We start from the raw sequence: 13657 nt of genomic DNA, 5'->3' as shown, positions 1-13657 counted from the left end.
GACACTGTGGTCCGCAAAGCCCAAAATGCTTTAATATCGCCCTTTACAGAAAAAGTCGGCCAACTTCTAAAACATCACGTACGTTTAAATTTGAGAAATACTGGCATACCACAACGCTCGAATTTCATATCCCCTTCAATGCCTCCATTTACAGATTTACTCTAGTTTCACTTTTCCTTCACTTTCTTTAACTTTTTGTCAAATCAGTAACGACACCTCGTAATTAAAATAGTGCAAGGCAAGTTTAGATTTATCAAGCTTATATTTAAACAGGATTTTGATGCATGAAAAATCCTAGACTTTTGGGGGATTTTTTTTTGTTTCTGTTTTTGTTTTTCTTTAGCTAGCAAAACCATTTTACGTTTCTTGACCCAAAACAGAGGCGGAATGTCTCCCTTTCACTAGCAGATTAAACTGGGAGCCAATTCCGTGTATGAGACGTGGCATGGCACAGTCTACTGTCCAATCAGAACGTGAGGGCAGCTATAAATACCGGGATGATCAGTTTTTTTTCTCTCATTTGTGTTGAGTAGGTAGGTCTACTTAGCCATGGCACGAACAAAGCAAACAGCTCGCAAGTCCACCGGCGGCAAAGCGCCGCGCAAGCAGCTGGCCACCAAGGCGGCTCGCAAGAGCGCTCCGGCCACCGGTGGTGTCAAGAAGCCCCACCGCTACCGCCCCGGCACCGTGGCCCTGCGCGAGATCCGCCGCTACCAGAAGTCGACCGAGCTGCTAATCCGGAAGCTACCTTTTCAGCGCTTGGTCCGGGAGATCGCACAGGACTTTAAGACCGATCTGCGCTTCCAGAGCTCGGCGGTGATGGCGCTGCAGGAGGCTTGCGAGGCCTACCTGGTGGGGCTATTTGAGGATACCAACCTGTGCGCCATTCACGCCAAGCGCGTCACTATTATGCCTAAAGACATCCAGCTTGCGCGCCGCATCCGAGGGGAGAGGGCATAAATATTTTCCTATCAGCCCAAGAAGTCTGTCCAACCCCAAAAGGCTCTTTTCAGAGCCCCTCAATTGTCACCAAAAGGAAGCTGTAGCTTTTGAGACGTGTCTTAGCTCCATGTTAAATACAAGCTGTGGACAAAACGTGGTAGTGGCTCAACACACTATAATGCAGGAGTCAGGTCACATGCTGTTGGTATGCTAAATCAATTTCACATACAGAACCTGCTCCTACTGATAAGGATTATCACTCAAAGACATGTCATAGGGTCAATTCTACAGATGAAGTTTAGTTTTGAAAAGTATTCCTGTTTTTATCCTGGAGGAATGTGTCTCCTGCGTATCTACCTGCCCCTACTGAAGGGAACAAGTAGCACAATGAGTGTCCACAGGCTCTTGTGAGGCCGAGGCAGGCGGATCACAAGGTCAGGAGATCAAGACCATCCTGGCTAACACGGTGAAACCCCCGTGTCCAGTAAAAAAAAAGACTGCCGGCCGTGGTGGCACGCGCCTGTAGTCCCTTCTACTCGGGAGGCTGAGGCAGGAGGATCGCTTGAACCTGGCAGGCAGAGGTTGCAGTGAGCCGAGATCGCGCCACTGCCCTCCAGCCTGGGCTACAGAGCGAGACTCCGCCTCAAAAATACAAAAAACAAAAAACAGAGGCTCTAAAAACTGCACACATGAGAGTGGAACAATAGACAATAAGGACTCAGAAGGGAGGAAAGAATGAATGATAAATTACTTAATTGGTACAATGTAAGCTATTTAGCTCTTGTATAGCCCATGTAACTTGACCACCTTGGAGCATATGCACGTAACAAAGTTGCCATTGTACCCCATGCAAGTAACAGTTTTGACAAAAAGCTCGACACTTTTGTTCTGTTTCAATGTAATGTTTAGCAAGCCATGTGTTAGGTAGTGGGCCTCTGAAGAGGGATACTTTAACCTACTGCATGCTGTCATCTGTGAAATGAACTTCTAGCTCTAAGTGGACCTTAAAAAATATTTTCCTGTCATTTCACCATATGCTTGTCATAGATTGTGGAGTTGGATTTTCATGAGATTTTTTCTTTCTTTTTTTTTTCAGAGAGAATCAGTCTGGGTATTAAACTTCAAGTAGTATTTTAAAGCTCTTCCTGGTTTCTAACCAAACTTTTCCATTATTTCCAGCTGTTTAGAGTTTCCTCATGTGCTCTACATATGTGACTATCATGACCTCATTTTGCTCTTAAACTTTTTGAAGCACACATCTTGACCTAGGAGATATCTGGCAGAGATGTGAAGGCAATTTTTCTCCCTAGTGCTCTCAGCCAGCTTAGCCTCGTATCTGTGCCTTCCCTTCTCATATTGGATTCACTCTTGCAAAGAGGCATGTATCCCAGCAACTGGTGCAGCGGTGTCCAATCTTTTGTCTTCCCTGGGCCACGTTGGAAGAAGAATTGTCTTGGGCCACACTTAAAATACAGGATCACTAAAGATAGCTGGCGAAAGAAAACAAAGGAAGGAAGGAAGGAAAAAGGAAGGGCGCAGTGGCTCACATTTGTAATCCCAGCACTTCGCATTTTGGGAGGCCGATGCGGGCGAATCACGAGGTCAGGAGTTCCAGACCAGCCTGGCCAACATGGTGAAGCCACGTCTCTACTAAAAACACAAAAAATTAGCTGGGCATAGTGGCAGGCGCCTGTAGTCCCAGCTCCTTGGGAGGCTGAGGTTGCAGTGAGCCGAGATCACGCTACTGCACTCCAGTCCTGGTGACAGAGTGAGACTCTGTCTCAAAAAAATAAAAAGAAAAAAAAAAAAAAGGAAGGAAGGGAAAGAAAGAAGAAAAGTCTGTACATAATTTTTGTGATATCCACCATCACAGATGAGCAAAAAAGTCCTCACATTCAAAGGGTTGGATACGGGTATAAAGTTTTTGGAAACTTAAGATTCGATTCAGAAAAACAACAACAAAAAAACACTTTTGATCCATGGGGCCAGAAGCCTCTTCCCACAATTAACTTGAGCTCTTTTAGTGGCTGTTTGCTAGGTGTAGGAACAACTTGACACTGCCTCTTCCAAGCTTTGAAGATAGTTCTCTTCTCACCTCTTCAAGGATTTTCCCTCCATAATAGAGCTGAGGCCATGTTTCTAGGTTTAAAATTTAGAGCTGCCACTTCATAGCTGTATAACCTTTGACAAGTTATTAATTCTCTATCTGGGCCTCATCTTGTATAGCTGTAAATGTAGCAAATTAATAGAAGCCTGTAGAACATATTTAAGATTACTTCCTGGCAGGTAGTAAATGCTGAATGAGTGTCAGCTCTTATTGTTATACCCTGGCTCCATTACACATGGAGTTTTGGGGTTTTTTTCTCCTGGACCTTCTAAGTTTTGTGTTTGGAACAGTGGAAAGTGCTTGGTTAGAACATTTGCTCGTGAAGATCTCCTTTTCTTTAGTTCTCAATTTGCATTGTTTGGTAAGAGGCCTATACAATATCTGTGTCTCTGTGGAGAAATTTATAACACAGTAAAAGGGCTAGATAATAAATAGCTTAGGGTTTAAAGGCCATATATAGTCTCTGTCACACACTCTTTAGTTTTTAGTTAGTTTGCTTTTTCGAGACAGGATCTTGCTCCATTGCCCTGGCTGGAGTGCAGTGCTGCTATCACTGCTCACTGCAGCCTTGACACCCTGAATTCAAGTGATCCTCCCACCTTAGCCTCCCGAGTAGCTGAGACTACAGGCATGTGCCACCACATCCAGCAAAATGTTTTGTATTTTTAGTAAAGATGGGGTTTTACCAAGTTGCCCAAGCTGGTCTCCAACTCCTGAGCCCAAGCAACCCACCTATCCCAGTGTCCCCAAGTGCTGAGATTACAGACATGAACCACCGTGCCCAGCCTTTGTTTTTGTTTTTTTTTAAACAATACTTTTAAAACATAAAGACACTTCTTAGCTTGAGGGCCATACGGAAAAAAGCCATTGTCCAGATTTGGCCATAGTCTGCCAACTTCTCCAGGAGTTCTTAGAAGATGAAGTGCGTTGGCTACTTTAAATTTTCTTGCACAGCATTTCAAGAGTGAGAAATAAGTGACTGTTGATTTCATTAGGAATCCAAATCATCATTTGATCATTTTTATCATCCAGGCATCCTGTCCAATCCCCTCCACCTCCCATAAATCGTAAACTTCATTTATTTCAACCTCAGTGTATTTGCCTATGTTTTGCTGAGTTCCTCTGAACCTCTATAACGTGAAGTCGCTCAATATCCAATCCAACCTTTTCACAGTCAATAGCCAGATATTCTTCTAAAATATTAGCGCTAAAACACACAAAAATACCCATATTGATATATCCTGGCTGCTCATAGAAGAGAGTATTCCTGATGGTGCAGCTTGTTAAATGTGGGTGGAGATTCAGGGGGAGCAGTGAGAACATTTCGAAAACCTGACAGTGTCCTGGGCCACCTAAACAGTTTGTGCATTTGAGGATCACTGGGAGCTCCTGAATAATTTTCCACAAGTTTGAGTTTTCTCTAAACTGAATTATCTATAGTATTTTTCTTCCCCTTTTTAATGGATTTGCCCAGGAACTAAAAAGAGAAAACACTCTAATTAGAAAACATAACACATTTAAGTTTGAATGTGAATCTGAGTAGTTAGATCCTTAAGTCAAAGCGATTTGTATTACTGGTGCTGCAATGCAGAAGTCACTCTGACTGTGGAACTCTTCCAAGCTGCAAAATCCCATTCTGTAAAGACATCAGCACATGGAAACTCCTAGGACACAGAACCAGTTTGTAAAGTCAAGTCTATGTGGTTAAGTTGGGGCTGTAGGCAACCAGCTGTCCTGTGCCTGTGTTACTTGCTACAGTTAGAAACAAAGTTCATGCCCAAATCAAGGAACCCAGTGTCTTTTCTCTTGCAAAAATCAAAGCATGAACTCATGGGCAAATTTTTAGAAATAACTTTCACCGGATACTTAGTAGAAATTTATCGCGACACGCTACTAACTAACATGATGCCCTCAGCCCAATGGATTCTTATGAAAAGCTGAAGGGATTTTTAAAAATATCTTTCATCAATTGCACAAGATTCTTGAAAACACAAACAAGTATGTGAACCTGGAGGCTGTTTTCCTCCTTTGGAGCTTCAAAGTGCCAAATTCTGTACCATTGTTTTAAGCATTTAATCAAATTTTGAGGACTAACAAACACAATTTGGGAGTCCAACTGCGAGCGGCGGCGGCCAGAGGGCGGCGGATTGGACGCTCCACCAATCACAGGGCAGCGCCGGCTTATATAAGCCCGGGGCCCGAGCATAGCAGCAATGCAAAACCTGCTCTTTAGATTTCGAGCTTATTCTCTTCTAGCAGTTTCTTGCCACAATGTCAGAAACCGCTCCTGCCGAGACAGCCACCCCAGCGCCGGTGGAGAAATCCCCGGCTAAGAAGAAAGCAACTAAGAAGGCTGCCGGCGCCGGCGCTGCTAAGCGCAAAGCGACGGGGCCCCCAGTCTCAGAGCTGATCACCAAGGCTGTGGCTGCTTCTAAGGAGCGCAATGGCCTTTCTTTGGCAGCCCTTAAGAAGGCCTTAGCGGCCGGTGGCTACGACGTGGAGAAGAATAACAGCCGCATTAAGCTGGGCCTCAAGAGCTTGGTGAGCAAGGGCACCCTGGTGCAGACCAAGGGCACTGGTGCTTCTGGCTCCTTTAAACTCAACAAGAAGGCGGCCTCCGGGGAAGCCAAGCCCAAAGCCAAGAAGGCAGGCGCCGCTAAAGCTAAGAAGCCCGCGGGGGCCACGCCTAAGAAGGCCAAGAAGGCTGCAGGGGCGAAAAAGGCAGTGAAGAAGACTCCGAAGAAGGCGAAGAAGCCCGCGGCGGCTGGCGTCAAAAAGGTGGCGAAGAGCCCCAAAAAGGCCAAGGCCGCTGCCAAACCGAAAAAGGCAACCAAGAGTCCTGCCAAGCCCAAGGCAGTTAAGCCGAAGGCGGCAAAGCCCAAAGCCGCTAAGCCCAAAGCAGCAAAACCTAAAGCTGCAAAGGCCAAGAAGGCGGCTGCCAAAAAGAAGTAGGAAGCTGGCGTGTGAAAACCGCAACAAAGCCCCAAAGGCTCTTTTCAGAGCCACCCAGAGATCTCTAAAAAATGGCTGTGCACAACATGTTAGATCAGGCAGCAAGATTCCTTGCATTCGAAAAATCTCGGGCAGTTCTCCCTCAACCCTAATCGAGTAACGCAAGGCAAGCAAGAGTCCAGGGTGTTGGTTGGACTCCCCACGTAGTTTACCCATGCAGTCTGTTATTAGAATATGAATTCCAGCCGTTGGTTTTCGATAAGTTGGTGTCAAGCTTTTTGTCTGACGCCTAGCTACAAAGAAGCTTCTTACATTTTAAAAAGCCCGCTCTATAATCTGATTGGCCAGTTTTTGTTCCATCATCTGTATGTGGTTTTTCCGCGTTTAAGCCATTTAGGCGCCAGCTACTTCGGCGTCACTAATGTGTTCGGCATTAATATAACATGCTATCAACGCACAAGACAATATAGTAGCAAGTTTTAAGATGGGGTCTCTATTACATGCCAATTTTACATGACCGTGTCATTCTGTACTGGATTATTTTTTTTTCCTTAAGTCAGGTTCTCGCTCTGTCACCCAGGCTGGCGTGCAGTGGCGTGGTCTCGGCTCACTGCATGCAGCCTCAGCCTCCCCGGCTCAAGCGATCGTCCCACTTCAGCCTCTGTGAAGTGCTAGGACTAAAGGCGTGCACCACCCCGATCGGCTAATTTTTGTATCCGCTATGATGCCCAGGCAGATCTCGAATTCATGAGCTCCAGCGATCTTCCCGCCTCAGCTTCCAAAAGTGCTGGGATTACAGGTGTGAGCCACTGAGCCTGGCTCTGGATGAAAAATGCTTTATCTTTTCATAACAAACGTTCCAAATGTTTAACCAGTGGCCCAGCTCTCCCGCAGAAATAGTAGGTGGCTCTGAAAAGAGCCGTTGTATTGGAAAGTGATTCTATGGAGACATTATTTGCCTTTGGCCTTGTGGTGACTCTCGGTCTTCTTGGGCAGTAGCACAGCCTGGATGTTGGGCAGGACACCACCCTGAGCGATGGTTACTTTGCCCAGCAGCTTGTTGAGCTCCTCGTCGTTGCGGATGGCCAGCTGCAAGTGGCGCGGGATAATGCGGGTCTTCTTGTTGTCGCGGGCGGCGTTGCCCGCCAGCTCCAGGATCTCGGCAGTCAGGTACTCCAGCACCGCCGCCAGGTACACCGGCGCGCCGGCCCCGACCCGCTCAGCATAGTTGCCCTTGCGGAGCAGTCGGTGAACTCGGCCCACGGGGAACTGGAGACCGGCACGAGAAGAGCGGGTCTTGGCCTTGGCGCGAGCTTTGCCTCCCTGCTTTCCGCGTCCCGACATAACGAAGAAACGACAAATGGAGGAACTGAGAACAGCTGAGAGAAGTTCACCAGAGCTCCACTACTTATAGTCAATACTGGGCGCGAAAATAAAGCTGTGCCATTGGCTCAAATTACAGTTTTATTTCAACCAATGGAATCGCTGTTATGAAATATGCTTCTTTGGATTGGACAAACGTGTATATGACGTCATCTAGAATCGCCACCAGTCCTACACACTATTTTATTAATCACCTCATTTGCATAAGAATTCGTGAACAGGACGTTACAACACACAGCTTTTTCTTCTTCTTCTTTTTTTGTTTTTTTAAGACAGGGTCTCCCTCTCGCCCGGGCTGGAGTGCGGTGGTACGATCTCCGGTCGCTGCAACGTCCGCTCCTGGGTTCAAGTGATTCTCCTGCCTCGGCCTCCTGACTAGCTGAGATTACAAGCGCCAGCCACCATAGCCCGGCTAATTTTTGTATTTTTTAGTAGAGACGGGGTTTCACCATATTGGTCATCCTGGTCTCGAACCCCTGAGCTCAGGTGAGCCACCTGCCTCAACCTCCCAAAATGCTGGGATTACAGGCGTGAGCCACCGCTCCCGGCGACTTTTTTTTTTTTTTTCCCCTTGAGACAGGGTCTGGCTTTGCCGCCCAGGTTGGAGAGCAGTGGCGCGATCGTGGCTCACCGCAACCTCCGCCTTCCTGGCCGAAGCAATCCTCCTCCCTGAGCCTCCCCAGTAGCTGGGGTTACAGGAGTGCATCACACGCCCAGCTAATTTTTTACATTTGTTTGAAGAGTCATGGTTTCGCCATGTTGTTCAGGCTGCTCTCGAACTCCTGACCTCAAGTGATCCGCCCGCCTCCGCCTCCCAAAGTACTAGAATTACAGGCGTGCGACGCCGCGCCCGGCCGCTTTTTCCTATTCCTTGTACCCTTTCTGCAGTTAAACTACAACACGCCTGACCCCACCAAGTCGGCCACAGCCCCGAAAAAGGGTTCCGAGAAGACTATTACTAAGGCAAGAAGCGAAAGCGCAGCCGCAAGGAGAGCTGCTCCGTGTACTTGTACAAGTTGCTGAAGCAGGTCCACCAACACCGGCATCTCGTCCAAAGCAATGGGGATCTTGAACACCTTTGTTATGCCATCTTCGAGCGTATTGCGGGCGAGGCTTCCCGCCTGGCGCGTTACAACAAGCGTTCGACCATCACCTCCAGGGAGATCCAGACGGCTGTTCGCCTGTCACGCATGCTGTGTCCGAGAGCACCAAGGCCGTAACCAAGCACACCAGCTCCAAGTGAGCTCCTTGCTGGTTCGTCCACTTGGAACCCCACTAGGTTCTTCCTGACTCACACTCCACTAGGTTCTTCCTGACCCACACCCTAAGGACTCTTTTCAGAGATATTCACACTTCCTAAATAGAACTGACGCTCGTTTATCCCTAGTTTTGAAATGTTCAGTTAGCTTTAACCTAAAGCCTTTCATAAATGCTTCTTAATTTATGCAAAAGATACATTGTGGCCTTATGATATTTCCAATATTATCTGCTACTAAGTATTTTATGTTACAAACGTCAAATACACAAAACGGGAGTTTTATTGTGCGAATTTCACTTATCCACGCTCAGTTTCAACACCGAGAATCCCCTGTTGAGTTATTGTCTAGAAAACCAAGTATTTAAAGTAAAAGTCCTATCAACCTCTACTGAAATATCACTGGATGTTTTGCAGGTTACACCACATTTTTCAGGCCACCTGGTAGGATACTCAGTAACTACCATGTAATCCAGGTGGCATTCTCTTTCAATTTTTCTTTTGTAACATGAATGCTGGGAATGTGCTTTCTTGCCTAATTTGCACAAAATGACCTAAAGGTGTTGAGATTAAAATGGAGAAAGAGGAAGGAAAGAAATTAGAACCAATTTATATTACCTCTTTCCACCAGTTAGAAATGAGGTTTGGATCCTTCCTTGCTAATCCAGATGCCATGCTGGCAGATGGAATTTTTCTACTAATTACTTTTTTTTACATTTGTCCTAAGTAGACCAAAGTACTCCACGCTTCTCCCCACTTTCACACCTGTCCTATGAAGTTCCTCTAATTTAAGATGTAAATTGATTATGCTTCATGTTTTCCTCACCTTTAATGTCTCACCATTATAAGGAATGGCATTTGTTTACCATAATTTTAATATGATCAAATTTTTTCTTGGTTAAGAGTTTAGAATGTAGGTCAGTTTCTTTTCTGAGTCAGCTCCACATTTCATCTCACTCTATATTCTCCTTACTGTTTTTTTCTGTAATAAGGGGGAAATTCTAAACAAAAAGGCAATCTTTTTGAAATATGAAGGTGGGAGAGTCATGAGAAGGCCTTTTCTCCAAGAGAGAAGTGCAGTCTCCCAGTTTTTAGGCTGGGAAAGCCATTTTGCCTTTTCCAGGAATCAGTGTGGAAATACAAGTCCCAATTGTTCTACAGACTGTCAGATACCAGGATCATGAAACCTAACACCTTTGTTGTTTTTCTAGGTATTAGTCAATCTTTTCTCATCAAAAAGCTGGAGGCCTTAGAAGGGCCTATGTGAATGAAAAGCACAAAATCTAGGCTGAATTTATGAGCTCAGAGAGCCAAGGACAGTTAAGGCGCCAAGGACAGTTAAGGAGCCAAGTCTGCAGACAAAGCCAGTGACTGTCTTCTCTTCAACTTCCAAAATGTTGCTAGAAACATTTACAGAAGTCTATTGCTAGGCCAACGCTGTGGCTCATGCCTGTAATCCCAGCCTGTTGGGAAGCCAAGGTGGGCAGATCACTTAAGGTCAGGAGTTCAAGACCAGCCTGGCCAACATGGTGAAACCTCGTCTCTACTAAAAATACAAAAACATTAGCCAGGCCTGGTGGGCATGCGCCTGGAATCCCAGCAACTCGGGAGGCTGAGGCACGATAATCACTTGAACCTGGGAGGTGGAGTTTGCAGTCGGCCAAGATGACACCACTCTACTCCAGCCTGGGCAACAGAACAAGACTCCAACTAAAAAAAAAAAAAAAAAAAAAAGAGAACGAAGAAGTCTATTGCTTTACTAGATCCACCCACATTATTCAATCTGAAATTAGTATTGTTACTGATACAGTCAAGGAATGAAATAATATTAGGCTCACAAAGTACAATTATTATTCCCTGAAATGTTTCTTATAGCTGTCCTCCATTTCTGTAGTCACTGTTGGTTCACCATTCAAATTCTGTCCACACTTGGAGGCCAATCCCAAGTCTTACTTCCCCTGAAACCTTTTTTATGTCTTAAAATTTGCATTGTTTTTCTGTCTTGAAGCTTCTCTAGAGTTCCTTCCTATTTGAACCATTCCCACACATATACACCCTGCCTATGAGCAAGCAGAGACCTTCTTGTCTTTCCTGTATCTTTATAATTTCAGGTCCTTTAGAACCAATAATCTCAGAAATACAATTTGTTTCTACATAGTCTTCTATTTGTCTTTAATATTTTTGTTTTGTAATCCATTTTTTTCTTTTTTCTAATTTTTGGTAATCTATTTTTAACCCACATTACCTGTCTTCTCTTTTATGGTTGGCTTATGGGACTTAACACTGGTACTCAGTGTTGAAATTAGGAGACCAACTCCTAAAACAAATGACCACTTCAGGAGGTCAAGATTTTGGTTTCTTTGACACCCAGCTTCTATATTTGTAAGTTGGAGATAACAGCAATTCATAGTCATGTGACCGTTGTAAGGATCAGTGAGAATACTTTGTGAATTATGATTATACACATATTTCATATATATTAAAGAGGAATCTTATATATTTATTCAGCATTTGAAAGGCTTAGGGCACCCTCGCCTATCTATCAAACTGAATCACAAAACTCCGCCCATGCAGTGCTGCTTTCCAGTTCTTTTTTTACTTTCAGTAGATACTTTTTGAGCACATGCTGTGTGCCAGAAACTCTTCTAGACCAGAAATATTATAGTGAACTAAACAGACAAAAAGTTATGCACTCACAGTTTATTTTCTAATAAGGGAACAAAAAATATATATCTTTTATGATGTAAGATAATATTAAATGTTGGGGAGGAAAATAAAGCAGAAAAGAAAGATAGGCTTTGTATTTCTTATTTTAAATAACATAATCACAGAATGTTCATCAAGAAGGTGAAATTTTTAAAAAGATGAGGAGATGAGGGAGTGGGCCTTTGGGGATTGTAGGCAGAATAAAAAATGAATAAGTAAAGAGGCCCTGAGGTGTTTGTGGGAAGGAGAGATACTTGGTATTAGTCAAGGAACAGCAAAGTGGTCAATGTGGCTGGAACAGAGGGAACAAGGAGAGAAGTCGCTGGAAGTGGAGTAACAGAAATGCGGAAGCAGCTTCAAGAATGTGTAGGAACTTATATGACACTATAGTATCTTTGGATAGTATTGTCCTATATTTCAAATTTTTAATAGCTGTAGAAAGCTGTGGGTTTTGTGTGACCAGCTGTACTCATCTTAACCCCCTGATCCTGGACTTTAAAGGGACAACATGCAAGGCACTCCACATGTGTCATTACTTCTTTGTTCAACCTCTCAGAAAGGACATAAGGAAGAAAAACCTCCCAGGGTGAGTCAGGGTATGAAGAATCCCAAATAAGTGCCAGACCCTACCCTAAAGATATGGGAACTCAAAGTCTCTCACTCTCAGCTGTTGCCTTTTTTTCCCCAGAATAGTACTCTTTCCCCACAGCTTCCTAAACTAAACAAATGCTGGTGGGAGAATCACGAATTTTGAATCTGTGTCCAGTTTGGGAGCATCAGAAACACCACAGACATGGGCCTGTGACAAATAAGACTGTTTCAAACATTTAAAGCCATGCCTACCATGTGATACACGTCCCTACTTCTGAATTTCAGTGTTCTGCAACTTCTTATTTCTACCTGTCTCAGAGCAAGACAGCGAAATCTCTCGTATTTCCTTGTGTAGTACATTATCCACATAATTAGGTAATAATCAAATGGCCCTTTCAATTATACATCAGTTTTTTTTTTGTTTTTTTTTGTTGTTGTTGTTTGTTTGTTTGAGATGGAGTTTAGCTCTTGTTGCCGAGGCTGAAGTGCAATGGCGCAATCTTGGCTCATTGCAACCTCTGCCTCCCGGGTTCAAGCGATTCTCCTGCCTCAGCCTCCAAAGTAGCTGGGATTATAGGCAAGCGCCACCACGCCCAGCTAATTTCGTATTTTTAATCAAAACAGGGCTTCTCCATGTTGGTCAGGCTGGTCTTGAGAACTTCCAACCTCAGCTGGTCCACCTGCCTCGACCTCCCAAAGTGCTGGGATTGCAGGTGTGAGCCACCACGCCCGGCCTATATATCAGTTTTATATTCCCAATTTCTCATTCTTCTTTCACCTAATGGCCCTCAACTTTAATCATACGTCCCAATCGTTGGTATAACTTTGTGGGGGAAAAATACCATTAACTAGACCCTACTGCAGAGATTCTGATTTAATTGATCATGAGAGGGGCCTGAGTATCTGGTATATGCACACATTTCTTTTTTGAGATGGAGTCTTGCTCTGTTGCCCAGGCTGGAGTGCAGTGGCCCAATCTTGGCTGACAACAACCTCCGCCTCCCAGGTTCAAGCAATTCTCCTGCCTCAGCCTCCCGAGTAGCTGGAATTACAAGCGTCCACCATCATGCCCAGCTAACTTTTTTTTTTTTTTTGTATTTTTAGTAGAGATGGGGTTTCACTATGTTGGCCAGGCTGGTCTCGAACTCCTGGCCTCAAGTGATCCGCCTGCCTTGGCCTCCCAAAGTGCTGGTATTACAGGCGTGAGCCACCGCACCTGGCCGCATCTGGTATATTTGAAACTCCCCGGGTTATATTATGCCTGTAAGGGCTGAGAGACACATTTTTCAGTGTGTACTGTGGAAACAGCCTAAAAGATGGCATCTGATATTTGCACCTTTGGGTAGCCCTTTCCACATTGCACCAGGGTTGGTCAACAGAATATGGCAGAAGTGATGGTATGTCACTTCCAAGATTAGATAAAAGATTTCCATCTTGATCATTGCCCATCACTCTTGGATCACTCACTCTAGAGGAAGGAAGCCAGCCCTTATTAAGAGTAGCCCTCTAGAGACGTGTGGGAAGAAAATGAATCCTCTAGCCAACAGTGACATAAGGGAACCTCTTCTTGCAACTTGGAAGCTACAGTCCCAGTCAAGCTTTTAGGTAATCACAGTCGTTGACTGAAACCTCATGAGAGACAGACACTGAGTAAAAACCATCCAGCTAAGCTGCTCCCAGATTCCTGACCCTCAGATAGCTCTGAGAGGTAATAACTCTTG

General features: G+C 44.8%; 3 protein-coding genes and 1 pseudogene across 3 annotated transcripts in view; 3 read left to right on the top strand and 1 right to left on the bottom strand.

Annotated features, from left to right (window-relative positions):
- Positions 1-503: 503 nt before the first annotated feature.
- LOC101128472 (histone H4) overlaps positions 504-13657 on the top strand; it is a 40741-nt gene continuing 27587 nt past the window's right edge. Inside the window, exon 1 of the mRNA XM_055390513.2 lies at positions 504-878. Coding sequence (XP_055246488.1) covers positions 550-878 — 329 coding nt within the window. The 5' untranslated portion in view covers positions 504-549. The remainder of the gene's footprint in view (positions 879-13657) is intronic.
- H1-5 (H1.5 linker histone, cluster member) lies at positions 5262-6001 on the top strand. Its single transcript, XM_063707404.1, has one exon. The coding sequence runs from the start codon at positions 5321-5323 to the stop codon at positions 5999-6001; it is 681 nt and encodes a 226-aa protein (XP_063563474.1). The 5' UTR covers positions 5262-5320.
- Positions 5479-7345, bottom strand: LOC101127003 (histone H2A type 1). Its single transcript, XM_055390506.2, has one exon. The coding sequence runs from the start codon at positions 7343-7345 to the stop codon at positions 6953-6955; it is 393 nt and encodes a 130-aa protein (XP_055246481.1). The 3' UTR covers positions 5479-6952.
- On the top strand, positions 7528-8627 carry LOC134758653 (histone H2B type 1-M-like; annotated as a pseudogene).

The sequence above is a fragment of the Gorilla gorilla genome, chromosome 5 (assembly GCF_029281585.2).
Source record: "Gorilla gorilla gorilla isolate KB3781 chromosome 5, NHGRI_mGorGor1-v2.1_pri, whole genome shotgun sequence".
In the NCBI taxonomy this organism is placed as follows: Eukaryota; Metazoa; Chordata; class Mammalia; order Primates; family Hominidae; genus Gorilla; species Gorilla gorilla.
The sequence above is the reverse complement of the archived record's forward strand: the minus strand, read 5'-3'. Positions and strand labels throughout refer to the sequence as shown.

Bases quoted from the DNA above. Each gene is read 5' to 3' on its own strand.
- H1-5 (XM_063707404.1), top strand. From the start codon at position 5,321: ATGTCAGAAACCGCTCCTGCCGAGACAGCCACCCCAGCGCCGGTGGAG.
- LOC101127003 (XM_055390506.2), bottom strand. From the start codon at position 7,345: ATGTCGGGACGCGGAAAGCAGGGAGGCAAAGCTCGCGCCAAGGCCAAG.